Source organism: Mus caroli, unplaced genomic scaffold (genome assembly GCF_978045245.1).
Source record: "Mus caroli unplaced genomic scaffold, Mus_caroli_1 scaffold_19, whole genome shotgun sequence".
NCBI lineage: Eukaryota > Metazoa > Chordata > Mammalia > Rodentia > Muridae > Mus > Mus caroli.
Window position 1 is genome coordinate 31,923,934 of NW_028227274.1, and position 26,147 is coordinate 31,950,080.

Genomic DNA, 26,147 nt, shown 5'->3' on the forward strand with positions numbered 1-26,147 from the left:
TTGTAGAGATTCTTAGTTCAGTTCCTTAGCACAAGAGGATCTGACACTCTCTTGGGACTCTGCAGGAACCTCACTCACACAGACACACATATATACATAATTAAAAAAAAAATAAGCCGGGCGTGGTGGCGCACGCCTTTAATCCCAGCACTTGGGAGGCAGAGGCAGGCGGATTTCTGAGCTGGAAGCCAGCCTGGTCTACAGAGTGAGTTACAGGACAGCCAGGACTACACAGAGAAACCCTGTCTCGAAGAAAAAACAAAAACAAAAAAAAAAAACCTTTTAAGTCACTTATATCAATTAAAATATCATTCAATTCAATTAACACTAATTATACCTACCATCTCCAATTTGTCCTGTTTATTTTGTATTTATCATCTATTTCTCTATATACACCTGTAAGCTTTATTTTAGCTCAGGCCAGAGGACTAGCTCAGCATGTAGAGGCACTTGCCACAAAGTCTAGAACCCTAAGTTCAATTCCCCAACTGTCTGGATCTCCGGAAACCATGGAAAAGTAGGAAGTTGAGGAACAACACTCAAGGCTGTCCCCTGATGCCCATACTCACACGGTGGGACACATGCACGCTCACATATAAACACATATATCATATACACAAAAATATATACTTAAGTTTTTTAATAAGTACTACAAAGATCCAAGAAAATTGCCACTCCCTTAACTATATACCCAGAGGACAAACAAGGAAATAAAAAATTAATCTCTGAAATATATATACTAAACTAACTACGTATCAGATTTCTAAAAGGTAAGGACTCTAAAACTAATAATACATGACTGATAAAAATCCAACTGTTACCTTGAGAAAGCTGCAGCAAGTGAATATGCAAGCTGCCAGGTATGACGGGCTCAGGGAGCTCCTGCAGGAAAAACCTAAGGAGACTAATGGCTGAGGGGACGTCCGCTTCCTTAACCAAGTCCACCTCTTCTCCACTGTCGTATCTCTGCCGAAGCCACTCCACTGTCTCAGCATTCCCATTGACTTGAAACAGCCCTTGTTGCTCCAGACCTCCTATGTCAGTTCAAGGCAAGAATTAAGCTGCACCTTCAAGTGTCTAGCCACATATGCATATTCATATTCATTCTCAACTTAAAATGCTCACACTTTTGGAAAGCCTTTCTGGGCTCCCCAGATTTAATTAAAAAACAAATTGATCATCTAACACATAGTATCTCTGAGGGATATTTTATTTCATCCCACCCTTTATATTCATTTTAAATTTTCCTATTACCCCCGCTGAAAATGTTCTCAGCTGGGCAACTGCCATTTCCAGGTAAATCAATTTAAGTAAAAATATCTTTTTTATTGTTTCTTAGTGTTTATATTGTTCTCCATGCTTTGCACTATTTTAAGAAAAAATTAAATCCAAAATCAAAAAGGGGTAAATTGTATTCATTACAACAAAAGCTAGCCCTCAAAATAAGGAAATGTATACCATGTTCCTCAATATAGTCCACAACGTGGCGGACTATGAACGGAACCTCATTGTCTGGATGTCCTCCCTGCTGCAGCTCATCAAGTGGAATTCCAAATATTTTGCTAGCAAGATCGGAGTTGCAGTTACTCAAGGAAGGGGAGGAGCTCTTCCTCATAGCTTTTTTGCAGCCAGAAATCAAAGCTGTCTTTTCTGCCAAATGAAAGACAAAAAAGAAAATAGAAAAGGGGGAAAAAAGACTATAATAATTAACAGGTGGCAAGATGAGTAAATACATTAAAGAAAAAATGCTTTTACACCTGAATGTGCACTCGTCTATTTAAATATGTCCCAGTTATCAGGCCCACGATACAGCCTACAAATACATCTCCGTGTAATCATCTAAGTTTTTCTCTACTATACAAAGCTCTGTAAAGTCTGAACACTTTATCAGCCATCTAAAACTTTATAAGTCATCTAAAACTTTTAGGAAAGTGACATAGATCCCAAGACAATTAGGGTCAAATATGGCCCCAAGACTTTCACTCGGGGAGCACAGTGATAATGAAGTTTTTAGACGCAGCAAACCCAATCCAACTCTGAGCCCTGCAATATGAAACCTTCCCTTCACAAATGGGTGATCGGGAAGAGTCTCCTTTGATAAACTGAGAGGCTTATTTGAGACATGGTCTCAAGCTTGGGATTGGCCTTAGCCTCAAATCCTGCTGCCTCAGCCTCCTAACTGCTAAGACTCCTAACTCCATATGGAACATTCCTCACTAACAATCATTTTTTATAAACAAGGGCCTGATAGGAACAAGAATAATCACTGGGTTTGGTTTGTTTGTTTGAGACAGGGTTTCTCTGTGCAGCCCTGGCAGTCCTGGAACTCACTCTGTAGACCAACTCTGTAAATTCAGAAATCTGCCTGTCTCTGCCTCCTAAGTGCTGGGATTATAGGCATGAGCCACCACTACCTGGCATGAATAAGCATTATTCTTGTTGTTTTTCAAGACTGGGTTTCTCGGAGTAACATGCCTTGGCTGTCTTGGAATCCCTTTGTAGACCAGAGTAGCCTCAAACCCAGAGATCCACTTGCCTCTGCCTCCCAAGTGCATCACCACACTTCAACGTTAGTAAGGAAAAAATTCCAGATCCTCAAGCTAGTCCAGAAGAAATGGTCTATGGTTGTCTTAATTTTGTAGGATAGAGATCAGTAAAGAAAAGAAATAACTGTCTCCAGTATCTAAAGCAATAACTACCAAGTAGTCCAAAAAATTAACTAATTCCAGTAAAAATCCATTCTTTAAACAAAAGGAGAAAGAATTATCTTTAAAAGAAAAAAAATTCCAAATACAGATACTTCAGACCAAAGGTAAACTCCCAAGATTCTAAAGTTTAAAAAATTAAGATTGAATCAACTGTATTAGCTAGATCAAACGCACCATAGAATGACCAGGAAACAATCCAACCAATTTTCAGGAATGGTAGAAATTGAGTTAGGAACAAGAAAATATCATGAATTCAGAGACTTGGGAAAAGAACATCTATTCTTTGATATAGTTGGTATCAGCTAATACAAAACCTCAAAGTTAACCAAACAGCAGCTAACTATATGAATCGTTGACAGCAAAAAAAAAAAAAAAAAACAGAAGAAAAAATGAGTAGCAGCTATAAACAGCAAACTCTAAAAGTCTCTGTGGGTTGATAGAACATTACCAATAAGAAAGCTTACCTTTGAGTACTTAAACACCTAAGTTTAAAACACGGCTTCTGCACCAGCTTCCCTCACTGAGCAAGCATCGTTCTGTCATTTATGGCTGTTTGAGATTATGGCAGAAGATCAGCCTGTAGTTCCTCATTGAAGAAACGCAGAACTCGATCAGTACTTCAGAACTTAATCTATAAAAAGAGAGAAAACAACTGCTTCAATTCCCATAGCTTTACGTGTGTTTGTGTGTGGTCTCCTAGTCTTATTTTTTTAAGAATCTCTCACTGAATCTGAAGCTTACCAGTTCAGGTAGACTAACCAGCCAAGGAACTCCCAGGAAACACCTGGGAGTTCAGGATCTAGCAACGATTCCCAGATAAATGCTGAAAAAAATCTTTAAAAACAAAAAAACCAAAATAAACAAACAAAAAAAAAAAACCCAGGGTCACCAGGCGTGGTGGCACACACCTTTAATCCCAGCACTCAGGAGGCAGAGACAGGCGGATTTCTGAGTTTGAGGCTAGCCTGGTCTACAAAGTGAGTCCCAGGACAGCCAGGGATATACAGAGAAACCCTGTCTCGAAAAAAAACCAAAAACCAAAAACCAAAAAACCTAGGGTCTCATTATGAGCCCTGCCTGGGTGGCCTCAAGCTCACAAGAGATCATCCTACCTCTGCCTCCCAGCCAAATCTAATCATTGAAATGCACGAAATTTCCCAACTGTCTTCCACTACCCAAAGCTCTGTATTTCTGGGGTGGAGGGATTAGTAGCACATATTTGTATGTATCTTGTATTTCTAAAGCAGAGTAGAGAACGATACACTAATATACAACGTACATAGATATAATACACTAGGAAACTTAAAAGTCTAGAGCAGTGGTTCTCAACCTAACACTGTGATCCTCATATATAGTTCATCACTCTGTGGTGACCCCCAGCCATAAAATTATTTCACTGTTACTTCATAACTAATTTTGCTGTTATGAATCATAATGTAAGCATTTGATATGCAGAGTAACTGATATGCGACTCTCAAAGGGGGTCACAACCCACAGCTTAGGCTAAAGAGATGACTCAATGGGTACAAGTACTTGTTGCCAAACCTAATGACCTGAATTTGATCCTTGGTAAATTTGATCATTTGGTAAAAAGGGAGAACCAACTCCTGAAAGTTGACCTCTAACACACACCCCTCCTCCCTCTCAAACACAGACGGGGCGGGGGGGGGGGGGGGGCCGACATGGAGAGAGGGAGACACACAGAAACAGAACGGAATTAAAACTGTACTAAAGGGCTGGTGAGATGGTTCAGTGGGTAAGAGCACCAACTGCTCTTCCAAAGGTACTGAGTTCAAATCCCAGCAACCACATGGTGGCTCACAACCACCCATAATGAGATCTGATACCCTCTTCTGGTGCGTTTGAAGACAGCTACAGTGAACTTATACTAATAAATAAATCTTTGAAAAAAAAAAAAACTGTACTTAAGCTGAGCGTAATCAAGGCGCACCCGCTTTAGATTCTAGCACTGAAGGCAGAAGCAGGTGGATCTGTAAGCTTGAGGCCACCCTGGCCTACAGAGGGAGTTCCAGAGCAGCCAGGGCTACGGAGAAGTCCTGCCTTGGAAAAAAAATTATTATGCTTAAGATTGTGTGTGTGTGTGTGTGTGTGTGTGTGTGTGTGTGTGTGTGAGAGAGAGAGAGAGAGAGATTTGTGTGTGTGTGTGTGTGTGTGTGTGTGTGTGTGTGTGTGTGTGTGTGAGAGAGAGAGAGAGAGAGAGAGAGAGAGATATTTGTGTGAGACTGCAGATGCCAGAGAGAGAGAGAGATATTTGTGTGAGACTGCAGATGCCAGAGAGAGAGAGAGAGAGAGAGAGAGAGAGAGATTTGTGTGAGACTGCAGATGCCAGAGAGAGAGAGAGAGAGAGCGAGAGAGAGAGAGAGAGAGAGAGAGAGAGAGATTTGTGTGAGACTGCAGATGCCAGAAGACAACATTGGATCCCCTAGAAGTGGAGTTTCAAGCAGTTGTGAGCCACCCAGTGTGGATTCTGGGAACCTAAACCTAATTTAGGTCCTCTACAAGAGCAGCAAGTGCTCTTAACCACTGAACCATCTCTCCAACCCATCTTTTTTGTTTCTTTCTTCCTAAAGACAGAGTCCTATGTAGTCAAGACTGGCCTAAAATTCAAGATCCCCCTGCTTCAGCCTCCTGATTACTGTGAAAATCATACATACTTGGATAACTTATTTTTTTTAATAAAAGTACAATGCACTTGTTTTCATCAGAAAAAGGTATTAGAGGAATTCTATAACTTATTCTAGACAAATTGATTTCCAGAAATGGAAATATTTCTCATTTTACACAGCTGGCAAAAAGTTCCTTTTTGGGGAGGAGGGGATAAAGGTAATATGAGGACTTAGAGGAGAGTTAAGTGCTCACGCCACAAGAAAGAAGACCTGCATTTCATCCCCAGCACCCGTATAAAAAGCCAAGCATGCTGGCATGCCCATGGAATCCCAGTGCTGGGGAGGCAGACAGACCCTGGGCTCCACAGCAGATAAGCTAGCCTAGCATAATCTGCAAGCCCCAGCTCCCAGTGAGAGACTAGCTCAAAAAACAAAATGGATGGCTCCTGAAAAACAATATTCCAAGTTGTCTTGGCCTTCAAATGAAAACTCAGTCACACAGGAACAATAACTAGCAACCACACCCATATGTACATGTAAGTATATACAACCATACACACGAGATAGGCACACGAACAAAAGCAGCACTGACCTAACATGCATAAGGCCATGGGTTTGATCCTAAAGTCCACAAAATGAAAAAGGTAGGGACTATACTTTCTTGTTTTGTGAACTTTGAGCAAATCTCAACAACAAAGACTTCTTCATTTTTTTGTTTCCACTTCTAAACTAACCAACAGTAGAATCCAAGAATTTGAACTGATGCTATCATTTCCAGTATTTTCCAGTTCACTACCCACCAAAATCCTTCAACAATCTGGTGAGGTAAGGAGGAAAAAAAGATAAAGGCTCAGAGAGCTGACAAAACTGGTCAACTTCCAGAGCTTGTGACAAAAGCTGCAACTGACTTTGAAGTGGATGCCCTTTCTAGCTAATAAATATAGATCCCACTGAAACTGCTGCTTCAATTTTCCTTAAGATGTACAAAGCCACAGCATGCTTCCCATTTGTTTAATGTATCATGTGAAATGAGTTGTTGCATTCAAGTGGCATGCACTATACTCTATTCCAAATCCTTCATTGTTCCCATTTCTAGTTAAAATCAGCTTCTCACACATTAACCTTCTGTTCTCTCTTGGAGACGTTCCAATGCACTCAAGTTTAGGGAACACAAATTGTAGGCAAGTTCATCTATACATCCCATACTTGCTTTTTCTAGACCATTAACTCCTCCCACGTTCTTGGCATGATACAAAAATACTTTATTAACAAAGACATATCTGGAAAATACTTATTTGTTGATTGATAGGTATTGTTTTTCAGACAGTGAGTGTCTCACTATACATCCCTGCCTACCTAGAAACCAATCATAAACAAGACTAGCCTGGATCTCCTCAGCATGCTTGGGAGCACTCTGCTTACAAAGTACTGGGATTAAAAGTGTATGCCAACTGGGCAGTGGTGGTGCATGCCTTTAATCCCAGCACTTGGGAGGCAGAGGCAGGTGGATTTCTGAGTTCAAGGCCAGCCTGGACTACAGAGTGAGTTCCAGGACAGTCAGGGCTACACAGAGAAACTCTGTCTCAGAAACAAAAGAAAAAAAAGAAAAAGAGAAAAAAGTGTATGCCAGGCATGCCTTTTCCATATGGATGTGACAGAAACAGATTCTTGGTATTGATATTGATATATCTAGTCTAAATTTAGGCTGAGACCCTTTTCCAAATATAAAATCAAGCTGGGGGGTGGTGGTGCACGTCTTTAATTCCAGCACTCAGGAGGCAGAGGCAGGCAGATCATTGAGTTTGAGGTTAGCCTGGTCTACAGAGCGAGTTCTAGGACAGCAAGAGCTACAGAGAGATCCATCTCAAAAAAACAAAATAAATATAAAAACATAAAATAGCTTCTTTGCTGCTTATCTATAAAACAGATGCTATATAAAGCAGGATGCTATATAAAATTAATTTTCAGTAATTTTCAGAAATGTTAGGTTTTTAAAAAAGATTTAACCCATATAGAAAATAAAAAGACCACACCTACAACTCAACAAGGAAACAACTAAGTTAAAAATGGGTATAGATTTGAGATAAATATCTCTCCAAAAGTATCAAATGGTAAGTGTGCTAGTTGTTTGTTCTTTGTCAACCTGACAGAGGCCAGGGTCATCGGGGAAGGCGGAACCCAGACTGGCCTGTGACAAGTCTGTGGAGCACTTTCTTAATTAATGATTGATGTGGGAGAATCTCATCCACTAGGGTTAAGTGCCATCCCAAAAGGCGGTCATGGGTTGTATAAGAAAGCAGCCTGAGCATGCTAGGAGCAAGCCAATAAGCAGCATTCTCCCATGGCCTCTACTGCAGTTCTGCCTCAAGTTCCTGTCCTGACTTCCCTCAGCAAAAACACTTCGATCAGTAAAGCAAAATGAACCCTTTCCTGCTCAAGCTGTTGGTAATGATGTTTTATCCCAGCAAGAGAAACCTAACTAGGGCAGTAAGCATAGAAAAGCTATCGTGAGGCCAGCGAGGTAGCTCAAGTATATATATAAAGCACCTTTACTCTCTGCCCCACAAGCCTGACAATCTGAGTTCAATCCTCAGAACCAACAAAAAGGTGAAAGGAGAGCTTTAGAGAGCTCAATGGATAGAGCACTAGCAGCTCTTCCAGAGGACCCAGGTTCGAGCACCCACACAAGCTGTTTAAACCTGAAACTACAGCTCTAGGAGTTTTGGCCTCCAGGGACAGCAGGAATGCACATGGTGCAGACTTACATGCAGGCAAACATCCGTACACAGAAAAAATGTTAACAAGTGGAAGGAACAAACCACTCCACAAAGTTGCCCTATGACGAACCTCTACACCCACCAAGACACAGAAACCTGCACCTATACACAGATACAAACTTTCTCAAGTTGCCTATTACCAGTCTCTAGAGACATAAAAAATAAAAGGCGCAGGAGAGGCTAAAAATTTGACTCAGTAAACACAGTTGCTTACCTCATCGTTCCCTAACACTGCAAGCTTGTAACCTCAACACTGAAGGAAGAGGACTCAAAGGTCAGGAAGAATTCCTAGACTCAACTGTGGGTAGGCAGGGGGATTGGAACAGGGACACCCTCTGGCCAGAACCTAGTGGCGTTACAGAGGGATGTGGCGGTGCCCACTGTAATGTCATCCCAGCACTCAGGCAGCTTCCGTACAACTTTTTGAGTGGGGCCATCCAGGGATAGAGAGAGAACACCTCGAAGATTAAAAGTATGTCAACTGTGAAATGGTACATTTTATGTATATAACTTGAAGATTACAGAGAAGACACAAGGAGTAAAGGCACGTGCCACCAAGCCTGACGACCCGAGCTCTACCCTAGAAGCCACGGCATAGACAGAACCCTGAGGGTTGTCCTCTGACCTGCAGGGTTTGCCGTGGAACATGCGATGGTGCTGGCTTTTGCTCCCAGCACTTGGGAGGGGGGCAGGAGGTTCAGGAGTTGGCGGTCATTCTTCCTCGGATGGATAAGACAGACTTCCATGAGACCATGTCTCAAAATAAAACTGTCCTTTTATTGTTGGGGAAATCCTGGTAAATCACTCTTTAATTCAGTCACTTTTATTTTATCCAATAAAGATTATAATGTCACTAAGGTACACTGCATACTGCAAGGACTGTAACAATGTTACAGATACCTCACTGGGAAAACTGTGAGACTGTATCCTAATTTTAAAGGATAAAGAAGAGGCACTAAAAGACAAACAAATGGACCGGGTCATTCAACAAGTATTTCCTAAGAGCACAGTGCCTTTGAAAACCCAAGCCAAACTGCACTTCAGGTTACAAAAGGGGGAGTTAAAGGTACAAATTCACACTAACCCAAGAACAGAAAGTTAATACTCAAAACTATCCTTTAATATCTTCTACAAACTTGCCTGCCACGGCTGTTTAATGTTAAATAGACAAATACACTGCAATTGTGGTTGCCATTTTCAGTTTGGCTTCCTCCAAGCTGATTAGAAAGCCTACCAGGGAACCGGATGAAATGATGCAACAGTTTTTCTAAGTCACTTTGGGTTTAATTGATTACAAACAAAGAGGAGTTTAACAGTTCCCACTAGGCGGGTGTGCCAACTGAGTCCACTTCCTATCATCTTATCTAGCTGGGCGCCCCATCAGAAACTCGACGCCCTACATAGGGACCCCTCAGGCCTGACTCTGGCTGAGTGCCTTGTAAACGAGGTCCCTGTGCACCAACAGCCCAATTTTGGCTATATTCTCCGAGCGACTTAAGGAAGTCAGTAACCACTCATCTCACGTGACCGTAAAAAAGGGACGCAGCTGAGCCCGGAATAAACCACCTTTTTCTTTCTTTCTTTCTTTCTCTTTTTTTCTTTTTTTTTTGCCTACATCAACTCCTCTGCCCAGCTTGAAGGAAGTGGGCGCAGAGGTGGCAGAGAAACGGTGGGCAGGCGAGGCTGAGAGGTGAGGCACACGCCCGTTTGCGCGCACTGCAGCAGCTGGAAACCCAAGGCTGCCACACCCCCCCGACAGCCAAGGCCACCGCCTGTGCTTCCTCTTCCCAGCAGACAAGAAGCCCCCCTCAACCGAATGCCCACCGGGGCTGTCCCTTGCATCTCCCAGACCCCGAACGGCATCGCCCAGCGGCCTGCCGCGGGTAGGACCCCGGGCTGCCTAGCAGCCGCAGAGTCCGGGGTTGGGGGAAGGGCCGCCGCGGCGAGCCGCTGCGCATGCGCAGTGCCGGGCCCCCGCCCGTTTACCCACCGTTGGAACCGCGAAGCCCCGTTCCCCGGCCTTGGCCGCTTCTCCAGAACCCTTGGCGACGTCGACGAGGCGAGAACTGAGGCCCTAAGTGGCACGGCGGCCGGCGGGTCTCCTCCCGAAGCGGCCTCTAGCGCGAGGCTGAAGCGACTGCAGTGGCGCGGGGCCAGCCCGGTAGCGACCCCCCGGAGACCCCGGGCAGCGGCGGCGGCAGACGCGGAGAAGTGGGCGGGAGCGGCGGAGGCGGAGGCGGCTGAGGCGCAGAGCCTCCCTAACGGCGAGCGGGAGGGGAACAGGGCGGAGGACGAGAGGCCGGGCCGGAAGTGACGCGGGAGGCGGGGCGAGCGCGCGACGTCCCGGTCAACCCGGATTCGGCGCTGGACTGCGGCGGCTCCGGCCCGCCCACTTGTGGGTGCGGAGGTCCTGTGCCGGGAGCTAGCGGAGGGACGGAGGGACGGGGGAGGACTCGGGAGGGATGAAGGGGAGGACTTGGGAGGGATGAAGGGGAAACTGAGGAGCGCCTGGTCACTGTTAAGCTGTGCCCCAGGCCGTCCAGGAATCTGAGAATTTCATAAACCTTCCGAGAAGCTGCGAAGTGTTAACCATTTTCTCACTGCCGGCGATCTGGGTGAGATGAGGGATTCCTGGGGCTCTGCCTCGCCCCTTTCTCCCTATCCCACCCCCCAACCCCGCTCTACCTAAGTACCTGACCTAGACTTCAGAGAGATTAACGAGCCGTGGCTCCCGGAGGGATCGGAATATGGCCTTTAATAGACTACTTGCTCACAGAGAACTTCTGGTACTAAAACCAGATCTATAGGGCAGGAAGAGAGGAGTTGTGAGCCTAGGATTATGACCTTGCTTGTGTGAGACTACGTAGACCAACCTTGCAGCTCCCTCACGTCCTCAATAATATGATTACATCATCTCTTCTGTTAGTGGCTTTAAGAAAAAAAAAGAAAACGCAGTCTCTCAAAAATATAAACCACTACCGGGGTGTGGAGGCATCCCTCTGTAATCTCAGCACTCTGGAAGCTGAGGCAGGAGGATCACTTCCAATTGGAGGCCAACCTAGACTGTATAACAAGTCGGAAACCATCCTGAGCTGCCTCAAAAGACAACAAAAATAATAAAAACAAACCACCACAATTCCCTGTCTGCCTTTGTCAGAAGTTACTAACCTGGAAAATGTAAAAACAAAACAAAAAAACTCACAGACCTTGACACAAGATTTATGAAAAGTGATCAGCCAGGTGTGATACTCAATGTCCACAATCCCAACATTTGTGGGGTAAGGGCAGGAGGATTAGAAGTTCAAGGCCTAGACTACATAATGAGTTTAAGGTAACCTGGACTACCTTATCTCAAAAACCCACAAAGATTTATTAAAAAAAAAAAAAAAAAGTCATGGAAGGCTAGAAAAATGGCACAGCAGTTAAGAACATTGACTTCTCTTCCAGAGGACCCAGGTTCAATTCCCAGCACCCACACAGCAGCTCACACCTGTCTGTAACTCCAGTTCCAGGGGATCCAACACCCTCACACAGACATACTTGTGGGCAAAACACTAATGTTCATAAAATAAAAATAAATTATTTAAAAAGTCACCCTATGCAATGATCTATCTGTAAGTGTTACAGAGACCAAAGTGGCTCCCAAGCGTCATCAGAGAGACTAAAAATATTTGTAACCTCAGGGTCACATGCCCAGGTGATGCTGTCATAACTGAAGGGTGTGGTCCACAAGAAGTCTAGAACCGTAGCATCTGAGTAAGAATAGAGAATGTAGGAGCTGGAGACACGTGCCACTGGAGCTCCTCCTCCTCTTCTACAAAAACTGAGTGATTCACAGCACTCGAGTTGGGCAGCTCAGTCTGCCTGGAACTCTAGGTCCAAGGGATGGACCTGACACACTAATTAGGCATCTACACTTACATGTACAAGCACACAGATAATTGAAAATAAAATCCTTAAAGTTTCTGTGATTATATATATATATTATACATACATACATGTATATATTGTAATTCCCACTCTGTCCAGAAGAAAGATAGCTGGCTCTGATGACCAGGATCATATACCCAATATCAGGGCAAAAAAACCTGATTCAAAGCTCTGAGGGATAGGTCAATGAATAAACACCTCAGCAGCTTAATTCCCCAGTACCCACTCTCACCCCACCCCAAAAAAGTTTGTTTTGTTTGTGAGGCAGACTGTCCATTCTGTAGCTCAGGCTGACCTGGAATTCGTGAATCTGCCTGTCTCAGCCTCCCAGTCTGGGATTACAGTCACGAGCAGCATTTTCGGCTGCGGGGGGGGGGGGGGGGGGGGCCGCGGGACCCTTTAATGCTCATACGGTCATTTAATTAATACTTATTGAACAAATAACTATGCTACAGCCTCTTTGGACACATAGCAAATAAAATCCTCCCCTCTGGGGGTTTATGTCCTAGCAAAATTAAATTCTGTATATCCTTGATAAACACAAAGCCCCATGCTCCAATGTCAAACTCAGCAAATAGCCTTTCCATCACTCAAAGGATCTCTCAAAACACGCAGTAAAATAGTCCAGGGCACACAAATGACAGCTGGCTAGCTTTACAGTCTCAGCCCATTCTCAGCATAATTGATAAATTAGGTTCCATCCACTGGGTTGAATTTTGAGGTTGTTCTATCCAAATTAGTTCCTCAAAGCCTAATTAAATCTGAGCAAGTGAAATTTAGGTTTCCACATCTGCCAAACTAGGCCAACAAAGATAGTTTAGCAGGTAAGGGTGCTGCTGCCAAGTCTGACAACCTGATTTTGATCCTAGGACCTAGATGATAGACAGACAAAAGGGACTTCTACAGATTGTTCTCTGACTTCCACATATGTGCTTCTGTGCACTCGTGCACACACACACCACAAATAAAAAAAAATTCTACCAAACCAATGGCCAAAGCCTGTTTCATAGCAGCTCAATGGAGATGCAGTTTGCATTTAACCTTATATCTTTCTTTAAATGTTTGTTTTGCTTTGGAAATGAGGAAAACAATATTAACTGACTTGAGAGTAACACTACCTGTTGAGCTCACACATAATGGCTCAGTCCTGCAGTGCCAGCACTCCAGAGACAGAGGAAGGAGGATCAAGATCACCCTTAACTGTATTATGATTTGAGACAAGCCCAGACAACAGGAGACCCAGAATCACAAAAGGCCAACAAGTCTGTGACCCTCCTTCCCTGAAGTTGACAGATCTCATCCAATCTCAGAGTCTAAGCAGGGTCAACCTGGTTAGTACTTGGATAGCGACTGCTTTGGAATTCAGGGCACTGTAGGCTTTTCTGGGAGGTGGTAGCAAAAGCCTTCAATCCCAGCACTTGGAAGGCAGAGGCAGGCAGATCTCTGGAAGGCCAGCCTAGTCTACAGAGTTCCAGGACGATCAAGGCTACACAGAGAAACCCTGTCTGAAAACAAAAGACTGGTGTGATGGCACAGGGCCTTCAATTCCAACACTGGGCAGGCACATCTCTGTGAGTTGCAAGCCAGCCAGGGCTAGAGAAAGAGACCCTATCTCGAAAAAAAAAAAATTAATTTTAGAAGAAAGGTGGTAAGGTTAGGTCGGTAGGGAAGGAGTAAGGGTCTGGATGGAGTGAAGGCAAGGATAACTATGACCAAAATACATTGTGTGGGATTCTCAAGAAACTGATTTTTTTTTTAAGAACCATTGGTAAAGGGAATATATTTTCAGTTTTTACAACATTTTCTTCAAATAATGAATTCTGGGAACACACCCATATTAATTTCTGTCAGAAATTTCCAAATTCTTAAAGGATTTTTAAAACACTGGAAATTTTCACAAAAGTATGAAACTCTGTTGAAACTGAAAATCCCACCTCTGGGGAACTAGTGAGATGGCCCAGCAGGTAAAGGCAACTGCTTCCAAGCCTGATGACCTGAGTCCGCGACACGCACTACACAGGAGAGAAAAAACCACCACAGGTTGTCCTCGGGTCTCTGTCCATGCTGTGTCACAGATACACAGTAAATAAATAAATAAATAAATACATGTTAAAATGGTTTTAAGAAAAAAAATTCCACCAAGATAAACATTTTGAAAAAAGCCTTTACCTGCAAGTCCATGGTTGGAAAACAGGGCAGCTTGGTGCTTCCATAGCTGAATCAAAAGCAAGTGGAAGTCATTGAGTAGTGCCTGAGGGGACACAAAGGCTGCCTGGTCCCCACCTACCCGGCCCTGGTGGCCACAACTGGCTATAGTAGGTACTTTGTATGAAGTCCAAGATGCTAGCTCCCTGCTTGCCCCTAGGCAGGAACCTAGTATTAAAGTACAGGTTTTCAAAAGCCTAGTGACTTGATTCACTGAACATCTTCCCCCTGGGATGTTCAAGGACATGTCTTAGAAAACAAATTCTGGATCTTAGTAATTAGAGTATTCAGTATGCAGAGCCCATGGGATATAATTTCTAAAATAAAAACAGAATCTGGTCAGAAGCAGTGGCACAGACCTAAGGTCCCATTGGGAAGCAAAGACTTGAGGCTGCTGTGAGCTCAAGCCAGCCAGAACTACCCAGGGAACCTTCCTCACAAACCAAACAAACAAACAAACTAGCCATGGGGATGGCTCTCAGGTAAAAGCACAAGCTGCAAGCCTGAGAACCTGGACCCAGTCCGAGAACCCACAAAAAGCTGGATCCATCGTAATCCCAACACTCCTGTATCAAGATGAGGGCTGGAGACAGAGTTGCCTAGAAGATTGTGGGTCTGCTAACCCAGTATAGCAGAGCAGCAGAAATGAGAACCCCTGCCTCAACAAGGTGGGAGTAAAGAACTGACCCCCCCACCCACAGTGTTGCTCTCTGACCTAATCTCATGCACACACGGGGAGTTTGCTTTCATTTAAAAGAAAAAGAAAAAAAAAAAAAAAACCCTTCTTTTGCCCTCCCTTTGAATTTGTACAGAGGGAATCATGACCTAATTGAGAAGCCAAGAAAGTTCCATGAGTTTTATGAGTCCCCTTAGGAATAGAAAGTCCTGTGATGGCTGAGTCACAAGAAAGTGAACCTTTGCCCTCTTCTCCAGGGGGGTAGGGGGGACACTACCTGCTCTCTCATCTCCTCCCCCACTTTACTACCTAGAGCCACAGGGAGGAGAGAGAGGAAAGGAACAGAAAGGGTCTTTCTTCCATGTGATCAGCCTATGCTCTAGGCTTACATCTTTAACGATGACTTTTCCTGGTGGACATTTCATGACTTCAGAGGCCAGCCTGTCGTGGTTTGTCACCCCTAATTCCTGTGATCCGAGCAGAACCCTCTATTCACAAGCTTTGCTTTTTCCTTCAGTCACTTTGTGAGGACCCCTGTCAGCTACGTTGTAAGGCCAAGGCCCTGAGCCCCTTGTCACTGTCCAAGATCAACTCTCCATAGTCTCCTCCTCAGAGATGCGTGTGCGTGTGTGTGCGTGCGTGTGTGCGTGCGTGTGCGTGTGTGTGTGCATGAAGTATCTAGAAGAGCTTGCTATTGTTGCATCTGTGTCAGTTCGGTGGCAGTACTGTACAGTCTTCACAGGACCACAGGAAGCTCACATCAATTTGCCCGAACTTGGGAGGACAGCCCCATCTCAGTTCGGACTCAGCATTCCTCTGCTCTGCTGTCCAAATAGCCGTCAGCCCTGGGAGTCAGGCACAAGGCCTTCTAACTGCAAGAAAAACATGGCATGTGCTGGGTGGTTCCACAGAGGGGGGCCTGTCACCTGCTTAGGTAAGAGGCAGATAGATGCCTGCCTCTGGTAAGATGGCAGCATACAGCTGCACTCCCCAGAGGAACCCTCAATAGTTCTCACAGAACCTTTGACAACTGACTCTGTTTAGTGTCATAGTGCCACTGTTGTCTAGAATTTCTAAAAGGATGCACCTCAAAGATCACTCTTGGTACTTCCATTAAAACAGTAGTTCACCAGCAGTCAAGATAACTCCATGCAAGCCTTGAGACCTGAGTTCAATCCCCAGAACCGGAGTAAAGGTGGCAGGCAAGAACTGGCTTTAGATGTTGTCCTCTGACCTCCACATTTGTACTGCAGCACACTGCCCAACCCACCCCCAACATATGCATAATTGCTTTTAATTAAAATATACTTCCCAACCAGGGCAAGTTTGGGGCCACTGCATAGATATGTTGTTGGTAGATAAACCTGGACAGACCCAGAAGTCAGCCCAAGGCTGCTGCTGAATCTCACACACAGCACAGGACACTCCACAGTGAAGATGGGGGCTTGTGGGGAGGGGGGACACACAGTTGTGTAGAGGTCAAAGACAACTTGCAGGAGTCAGTTCTTTCCTTCCAAAATATGGGCCCTGGGATTCATCAAGCATGGCTCCAAAGTAGTTTTGCCAGCTAAAGCGATCTCCCTTCGCTGAGAATATAACTGCTGGTGTAATATAACAGTTCTAGAAACTTGTCAGTCATCTCCCAAATTACATAGATTTTCTATTTTCTTATGTCTTACCTATAGGCATAGAAGTCATGTTTTGTTTTAGTTTGGGTTTTTTTTTTTCTTTCACTTCTAAGACAGTCTCATGTAGACGAGGCTGGCCTTGAACTCCTGATATTTCTGCTTCACCACCTCCTGAGTGTTGGGATTACAGGTGTATGTCATCACGCTGGGCTAGACCTCATACTTTTATATATTTCTAGTGTTGAAACTACAGCTATTTAGCCAAGATGAGAAGTGACAAAGCCTGTGTGTTTCTAAGAACCCCTGAAGTTAATCCAGTGAGGGAGGTTATTAGAAATGGGAGACCTTTCATCTTTTCTGTTTGAGGTGACTTTTTAGCACAGTAAAATAAGTATTCCATCCTTCCCTGAACTCAGGCACTATGAATCTCAGAGGTAAGGCTGTGCATCGAGTCACTGGAGAGGGGGGAGATCCTTGCCTTAACTGAGAGCCTGCCCTAGATGCCTGGCTTGTCTGCCTTCTAAGGATCATAAGTCTCCCTGGGGTGAGGCTTAAGTCAGGGCATAACCCTGTGTCTCTTGTCACCTTACAACCCGTGTCTCCTTAGAGAATGAAAACAGACTTCCAGACTCTCCCTTTATATTCACTTGGTAGACCTGAGCTCTTCTCGGCATAAGGCTTCCAAGCCCATCTCTTCTGCCTGATGAGGAGAAACCCCGTGCTCCCCATCCTTACTCAGCCCATCCACCCCCGAAGTAATCTGAGTGCTGGAGTTTTGCTCAGTCAAGATTGCCATTATATCTTTGATGCAACGTTAATGAGTAATGAGCCACAGAAGTAAACAATCACAAAAAGACATCTCTATCCCCAATTCTATCTTACAAAGTTAAATACACAGCCATTTAGTACATATACAGACTGAACTTAGAATAAGAAAACTTCCATTTGAGTTGTAGACTCTGTTGCTAGCCTTGCGGCTCTGGTCAAGTACCTGGGAGTTCCCAATGATAAAATAAAAAAACTAATGTGAGCCAGGTGGTGGTGGCAAACAGCTTTAATCCCAGTGCTCAGGAGGCAGGGGCAGGCAGAGTTCTGAGAGTTTGAGGCTAGCCTGATCTACAGAGCTAGTTCCAGGACAGCCAGAGCTACACAGAGAAACCCTGTCACAAAAAAGAAGGAAGAAGAGTAAGAGGAGGAGGAGGAGAGGAAGAAGAGGAGGAGGAAAGAGGGAGAAAAGAAGGAAAACCTAGTGTGAGTTTACATATTAAACGGTGTTTTATGAACAGTATGCTTCGATATTTTCTCACTCCTCTCCTACTCTGAGGCCAAAATTCTATCTCCGGAAATATTTTGCTTCTAGGGATCTTTAGGGATGATCTCTGTGTGGAGACTTTTCACAGAAGTTACCAAATGCTTGTTCATCTGTCTGGCTATGTGCTTTTTTGTTTTGTTTTATGTAACAGGGTTTCTCTATGTAGTCCTGGCTGTCCTGGAGCTTGCTCTGTAGACCAGGCTAGCCTTGAACTCAGTGGGGATCAAACCCAGAACCTTATGCTAGACACCCTGTCCCTGGTCAATATGCTTTCAGATGAAAACCAAAAACATTAAAAGAAGAAGAAGAAGAAGAAGAAGAAGAAGAAGAAGAAGAAGGAGGAGGAGGAGGAGGAGGAGGAGGAGGAGGAGGAGGAGGAGGAGGAAGAGGAGGAGGAAGAGGAGGAGGAGGAGGAAGGGGAGGAGGAGGAGGAGCAGCAGCAGCAGCGAGGGAGAGAGAGGGGGAAGAAGAAGGAGGGGGGAAGGGGAAGGGGAGGATGATGACAACAACAACGACGATGACCTGGTTTCTTGGTGCTATTTTTAAAATCTACTGACCGTGTCTTCTACAGGACATTTTTCCTGCTAAGTATGGTGATATATGCCTGCAATCCCAGTGCAAGCCTGGGCCATATAGTGAGTTCAAACCTAGCCTTGCTATCTAGAAAGAGCTGGAGAAGGAGAATGGGAAGGGAGGGGAAGAGAAGGGAAGGGAAGAGAAGACAAGAGAAGGGAAAAAGAAAAGAGACGCTCTTCCCTAATTAGAAGAATGGTTATGTTGTCTGCTTGTAAGATAAGCCATGCCTCTAGATATGGATGAGAAAACAAGCTGTTTGGGGAAAAGATGAGGCGTTGCCAAATAGAGACAGAGGTTGTCAACTCTGATTCTCAAAGAGCCGTGCACTGTGCAGTGCTATCCCAGTCAGTCAAACTTAGCTCATTAATTCCCCTTTCTCAAAGTTCTTGCCTCTCTTGTCTTGTGAAGAGAGGAAGGACTCAGAATCCACCAAAACTACAGTCTTCCAAAAAAGGAGGAGCAACTCACCATTCGAGCCATGGCACTGCTGCCTCTTCTGAGGGATGCACAAGATGTCTGTCTGAGCCATTTGCTCAGGACCATTGTACCCGTGCAAGAATGTATGTTCTTCATGAACAACAACAAAAAATTCCTAGCTACAAAGAGAAGAGACTGTTCCAGAGAGTACAAATCCCACGCCAGCATCCAAAATAATGGCAGATACTGTTCTGCCCTTAGCAACCCAAAGTAATGTTTGTGTCATTTATTTTCTTAATACATACTTCCTGAGCAACTATTATGATGTGCGGGAGAATTAATGATCTCTGCCCTGGAAAGGCTTCATCATACATCCCTCTGAAATAGAATGGCTTTGGAAGAGGACCAAAGTCAACACAATGCAGATTTCCGTTGCTATATTCACTCCCAGAGACCCTAGTGCCAGCCACATCGAGTTTGAGGAGCTGGGACAATTGACAGTAATGCTCGTTTTTGCCAAGTTCACATTTTTTTGGCCTAGTAATTTGGAATTCTTTGTATGACAATAATGCGAACATTTGCTGTAGACAAATTTGTTTTGGCTTCTTGATGAAGTGCCTACAATCATCTATTTTCTACAATTGAACAATATTTTTAGAAATAAAGAAGTTAAATAAACATCAATGAGTAGATGTTGCTTTCTTTTTCTCCCTCTCCGTGTATTCATATTAGAAACAAAGTTTACAGAGCCTCCGATGGTAACCTTCACAGAACAATAAACCCTTGTCTGCTTCTCAGCCTGAAATGGTCTTACCATTCTGCAGTGCCCATCTCTACCTCAGAGGCCCTGAGGGTCTGCCGTATCTGGCCATCCAGACTCCATTTCATCCATCTCTCATTGGAGCCTGTCTGTGGCAAACTGATAGTTCAAATGCTTAGTCTACTAAGTCTTACCCCGAGGGTGTAACAGGAGATAACTAGTGTGAAAGTACTCATTGAGAGAATAGGAGCATTAGCTTGGCACATGATTTTAATCTCAGCCCTCTGGAGACAGAGCAAGTGGATGTCTATGAGTTCAAGGCTAGCCTGATCTACATAGTGAATTCTAAGCCAGCCAAATCTATATGGTGAGACCTGTCTCAGAGAAAGAGTCTAGTGTAGTGTCCCAAGCCTGTAATAGCAGCATTTGAGAGTAGAGCAAAAAGGATCAGGAGTTCAAGGACAGACTTTTTAATAAGTTCAAAGCCAACCTAGGCTACATTAGACTCCACCACAAGCAAAACAACAACAACAACAAAATAAAACATAAAGGAAGAGAGTGCATCCATAGTTTAACCAAATGTGTTGCTTCACAGTAAGGAGGTATTGATATTTTTATATTTATTTAGGGTGTGTGTGTGTGTGTGTGTGTGTGTGTGTGTGTGTGTTTGAGACAGGATCTCAGTACATAGCCCTGGCTGGCCCAGAACTCCAGTTGCCTCTGCTCTCTACTACCAGAGTTCTGGGATGAAATGGGTAGGTGTGCTACCCACTGGGCCTTTATAGTAAGGTTTTGCTGTTTGTGTCTTATTTTCTGTGTTTCTTTCTCCTGGAATATCTATCCCTTCAGTAAATAGTATTCACTGAGGTCAGGCCTGGTGCTCAGTGCTGGAAACCTCTGAGTGAACTCTGCGTTTGTACTCTAGCCTTCGGGATGTAGTTCTTACCCGTCAGAAATGCACTGTGATCATGCCTAAGACTTTCACTTCCCCCTCAGTAACCTAAACTCACCTGGAATCTTCCAAAGCTGGCTTTATGTCCCTACACGATCACCTCTCTAAACTTGCCTGCTCATCTGTACTGAAGATCAGAATATATTTCCCTATACTTATTACACACTTTCCCAGGAGCTTCCAAGGGAACCACGGGAATCGGGAAAAGTGTTTTCTTTGTTCCAACTTGAAAGATGTGTCACCCAGAATCCCACTCCAGTGGTTTCACAGAGGAGCTGCTCACAAACAAGAAACTAGCACTTCTTCACTCTGTGCCACCATCCCTGTTTGCTAAGAGATGCTGGGATGCTGAAGTACAACCTACAGTAAAAGATGACCTCACTAAGGGGCAGAATGTCCTGGTGCCTTATAGTTGTGTGAACTTGTAGCAGGCCTTCAGACCTCAGCACAACTGACACCAGGTTGGAGGCGCCATGCTGACCTTAAAACCCAGCTCAGAGGCTCCAACGTGTACCAAAATAGGACTAGAGACCTAGTCAATCAAACACCTAGTCTTTGATTATAGTTCCAGGATCCAGGAAGACCTCCAAATGTACTAACCTTGGTTTTTGGCTTCTGTAGTTCTACTTCTTGCTAATCATTCTTGCTAACTGAAGTATGTCAGCCAGGATATGATTTTTGTACATAAAAGACTTTTGTGAGGGTCAGGGCTTCATGATTTGGGCAAGTTCCCCTGGGCAGTAATAAAGACTTTCTCTTTAGCATTAAGAGTTTCTCTGCATCCTCTAATGGAATGACCTCAACATTTTTGAGGCATCGGCAAAATCTCTAAAGGCTGAGACACCAAGACACTGGGAGTCTTGGACTACCTCTGGGGCAACAGCACAGAGAAAGGACAGCTTCTAGAAGTGCACACCCCGAGACATTCCAGGGCCCCAAGACCTTCACCTGTCTCTACTCCTGAACCTCCACCCTTGATGGGAAGTTACACAACATTTCCTGGATCTGTCTCCAGCACAGGTGAGTCTGTCTATGGCCCCTTCTGGGAAGTGCACTTAGGAAAGGCTGGATCTGTGTAAGATGTCACTGGAACTCCTGGTTTAAGTCTGAGTAGTGGCCACTCCTGGTTGTCTTTACTGCCACCTGTCTATGTCCCTCTGGTTTTCCAGTCAATTCTGTTGGCTACAAGGATTAGAGCTGTGATAGAAGGTGGGGTGAGCGGTCCCAAGACAATGTTAGGGTATCTGTATCTTACCTGGGAAATTCCAGACCTTCTGTGAAACAGAGTAGCTCTCTGTTGCAGCTGGATGGCCCAGTGACAGATCTCTGGACCCCTAAGCAGTCCAGGTTGTCTGGAACATAGTGACTGGAAACTCAGGCCACCCTGACCAATTTCCCTACATTGACCAATGGCTTTCTCTGGTGCAAGGTCCATTTCCTTGACTTAAGACCTGTGTCCTCTCCTTGGGAACCTGAATCCTTTTGGTTTGGCCAGGTTAATCAGAAAAACCCAAACCTCTGCCTCTCCTCTCAGCCCCACAGCAGGAAGCTGACTTTTCCCTTCTGTATGCCCAGTACAATCCCATCCCACCCCAAGAAGGAAATCCCCTGGCAGTGTTGGGGGTGGGTTATATATTCTATCTTGGGTCCCCTCTCCCCTCCACACACACAAGAGTGACTCTGGCTATGAGGGCTCTGGGAGAAATTTCCCTGAGGCAGGGGTACCCTCCCCATTCTCCCTCTAAGGAAGATGAGCCCCCTCCACTGTGGGGCCCAACCCCTGGACGTTCTATGTCTCCCTTTTCATAGTTTATATCCCCTTTTCAATCAGTGATCTATACAACTGGAAAACTTAGAATCCACCGTTCTAAAAACAAAAACCTCAGGATCGCATTAGCCTCCTTGAGACAGTCTGTTACTCGCCTGCCTGGGGAGCAGACAGGTTGGGCAGGGAATCGCTCCTGGACAGTACATCCAGATAAGAGGGGGTTTTCTCCTCTGCCCAGCCTGACCAGGACCCCAGCACTGACCAAGGTAAGGAGGCAGGGCTGGAAACTTTCAGCAGGCCCTGTGAGGAGAATTAAAGGCAGTTAGTTGCTAGAAAACCTACCAATCTGTCTAAGGTAGGTGAAGTAGTACAGAGCCTCTAGAATTGTCTGTGGGTTCCCGGGGAGCATCTAGGAGACTTACAGGATGTTTACCCCCATAGACCCAGATGTGCCCCAAAGCCGCAAGCAACCAATTATTTCTTTTGTTATGCAGTCTTCTAAGATACTAGAAAGAAACTTCAGAAGAATGGTTTGAGGGTATCAATAGGTCCCAGTTATTGAAGATTGCTCCAAAGCTTTATAATAACCATGACTCTGAGGAGGAAAGTCAGAATAAGGTCATCCTGAGCAGCAGTGACTGCTCAGGGGCTGAAGAGAGACACCCCAGGGCTCAGGGGCTGTTGAGAGACACCCCAGGGCTCAGGGGCTGATAAGAGACACCCCAGGGCTCAGGGGCTGATGAGAGACACCCCAGGGCTCAGGGGCTGTTGAGAGACACCCCAGGGCTCAGGGGCTGATGAGAGACACCCCAGGGCTCAGGGGCTGATGAGAGACACCCCAGGGCTCAGGGGCTGATAAGAGACACCCCAGGCCTCAGGGGCTGATAAGAGACACCCCAGGCCTCAGGGGCTGATAAGAGACACCCCAGGCCTCAGGGGCTGATGAGAGACACCCCAGGCCTCAGGGGCTGATGAGAGACACCCCAGGCCTCAGGGGCTGATGAGAGACACCCCAGGCCTCAGGGGCTGATGAGAGACACCCCAGGCCTCAGGGGCTGATGAGAGACACCCCAGGCCTCAGGGGCTGATGAGAGACACCCCAGGGCTCAGGCAGCTGTAATCTTCTGGAAAAGAAGAGCCTAGGGAAGGACCAACATGCTTCTTACAGGCAAACAGATGCTGGAAAAATTAATGCCCAACCAGGAAGAGGGAAGGAAAGATGCCTCGTCCTTCGTATGGTGGGGAGTTGATGGGGTCAGGGCTTTCCACTGATTCCATGGGAGCCCAGAGGCAAATCAGCCATCTTCAGAACATCGCTCCTGAATTCAGTGGCCCTAGACAGGCAATTCCAACAACCATAAAATTGAAGTTCTCCTTTCCTTTTTATTGGCAGGTTTCTATTTACCTCAAGCCAGCCTTGGACAAGTTTGAACCCTGACCCTTCTGTCTCTACCTTCCAAGAGCCAGGAAGCTGATGCACTATGCCCCACTCCCTCCCCCTCTTCTCCTTCCTCCTTCTAGTTATTTTCTAATCAGGTTCTTTCCTGTTAATGTTTTCTTTCTTAAATTCGAGTTCTTCTCATGCTTCTTGAATGAATCACCAAACTTCACCCAACTGGAAACTAGATATGGCAAGAACTTAAAGTGGGTCTTAGAGAGACAGTATGGGGCATGCCATTACTGTTTTTTCTCCTCCTCCTCCTCTTCCTCTCTTCCTCCTCTTCTTTTTCTCTGACGTTTTTATTTTAAAGACAAGGTTTCTCTGTGTAAGCCAGGTTTGCCATGGAACTCACTCTGTAAAACAGGCTGGCCTTGATCTTAGAGATCTGTCTGCCTTTGCCTCCCTAGTGACCCCACACCTGGCTTCATCACTTTAACAAGTTGGAAAGGAATATATGGGCCCAGAAAGATGGCCCAGCAGGTAAAAATACCTGCCACCAAGCCTGACAACCCATCCCAGGACCCACACGGTAGGAGAAAAGTGGTTCTCTGTTCTCTATACAAACACAGTGGCAGAGTCTCCCATACATGCACATAATAGGTGAATGGATGGATGGATGGATGGATGGATGAATGAATGAATGAACGAACAAAATGGTTTTAAGTAATACATATTCCTGGGTATAGGCACAAACAATGACCATATTATAGTCATTGAGAATTCAGAACAATAAAAAATAGGCAATGAAGGATGGGATGTAGCTCAGTATAGTAGAATACTTGCCTAGCATATGTAAGGCCCTAAGTTCACAATACTTAGCTTGCCCATGGACGCAGTTGTGTGCATGAATGTACACACACACACACACAGAGTAACAGAATATGAAAAAATTCTCATGGCAGAAAATATTGGCATACACCTATACTCTCAACACGCAGAAGTATGAGGCAAGTTTGAGGCCTGCCTGATCTGCATAGTAATTCCCAGACTAGTCTGGGCTACATAAGAATGGCCTGTATTACAATTCATGTCTGGAATACTGCATTTGGAAGACTGAGGCAGGAGAATTGCCTTGGGTTTGAGGTCAGTCTAAACTACATGCTACATAGTGAGCTCCAGTTCAGCCTGATTTACAGAATGAAACCCTGTCTCAAAAAACAAAACAAAAGCCGGGCGTGGGGGCGCACGCCTTTAATCCCAGCACTCAGGAGGCAGAGGCAGGCGGATTTCTGAGTTCGAGGCCAGCCTGGTCTACAAAGTGAGTTCCAGGACAGCCAGGGCTATACAGAGAAACCCTGTCTCGAAAAAAACAAAAAAAAACAAAAAAACAAACAAAACAAAACACCAAATAAGACAGTGGAAGAGATGGCTCAGCAGTTAAGAGTGCTTACTGACTGCCCATAGAGAACCCAGGCTCAGTCCCCAGCATTCACAAGGCTGCTTACAGCCACCTGTAACTTCCATGGACTCATGTACACATGTGATACACATACTTTTACATGCCTATATCAATTTTTTTTTAAAAAGTGTCCCCTAATATTCTATCTACTTTGTGGGGAGATTTTTTGTTCTCTGCAACAGAACAATGTATATGTATGTATGTATATATGTATATGTGTGTGTGTTTGTGTGTCTGTCTGTCTGTGTGTGTGTGTATGTATGTATGTTTGTGTATATGTGTATGTATATATGTATGTATGCATTCATGTATGTACATAGCCCTGGCTGATCTGGAACCAGACTGTACTTAAGCTTACGGAGATCCCCCTGCCTTTGCCTCTGCAGTGCTGGGATTAAATGTGTGTGCCATCACCAGAGCGTCTATCTACTTTTTACATGTAATATTCCACAGAAATATGCCCAGTCAGTACATGAGTTTCCGTTTCTCCATGAGAAGGGACTGGGGTATGCTTGTTTGCTCACACACACATTTGTAGGGAACATGTTCCTAGCAACCAAGTAAAACCAGGTAGGAGAGTAAGACACTTAGCTGGGGTGTGGTGGCCCACACCTATAATTCCAACACTCAGGAGGTAGAGGCAGGAGAATCAGGAATTCAAGGTCATCCTTAACTATATAGCAAGTTTAAAGCCATCCAGAGCTACAGGAGACTTTGTTTCAAAATAAAATAAATGTTAAAAAGGAAAAATAATCAAGACAGTAAAAATGAACACTTGAGCTTTGACCAACAATGGATGCTGTATATAATTTCCTTTCTTTTCTATTTTTTGAGACAGGCTCTCACCCTGTCAGGCTGACCTGGAACTTACTGTGTACCCAAGGCTGGCATCAAACTGACAGCAATTCTCCTGCCCCAGTCTCCCAAGTGCTGGGATTGCTGGCCTAGGCCACCACACCTGACATCTAATG

The 26,147-nt window shown here is 44.9% G+C and overlaps 1 protein-coding gene across 5 annotated transcripts in view; it reads right to left on the reverse strand.

The window, feature by feature from the left end:
• Positions 1 to 26,147, reverse strand: part of Fam13b (family with sequence similarity 13 member B) — a 91,355-nt gene that overhangs the window by 55,096 nt on the left and 10,112 nt on the right. For 2 of the 5 annotated variants that reach the window (XM_021150309.3, XM_021150308.3), the window contains exons 1-4: positions 10,103 to 10,409; positions 3,173 to 3,339; positions 1,459 to 1,650; positions 822 to 1,034 (exon numbers count right to left, since the gene is read on the reverse strand). In XM_021150309.3, coding sequence (XP_021005968.1) covers positions 822 to 1,034; positions 1,459 to 1,615 — 370 coding nt within the window. In that variant the 5' untranslated portion in view covers positions 1,616 to 1,650; positions 3,173 to 3,339; positions 10,103 to 10,409. Of the gene's footprint in view, positions 1 to 821; positions 1,035 to 1,458; positions 1,651 to 3,172; positions 3,340 to 10,102; positions 10,410 to 26,147 lie in introns of those variants that run through there. The other 3 variants (XM_085833473.1, XM_085833474.1, XM_085833475.1) reach the window with 3 other exon arrangements.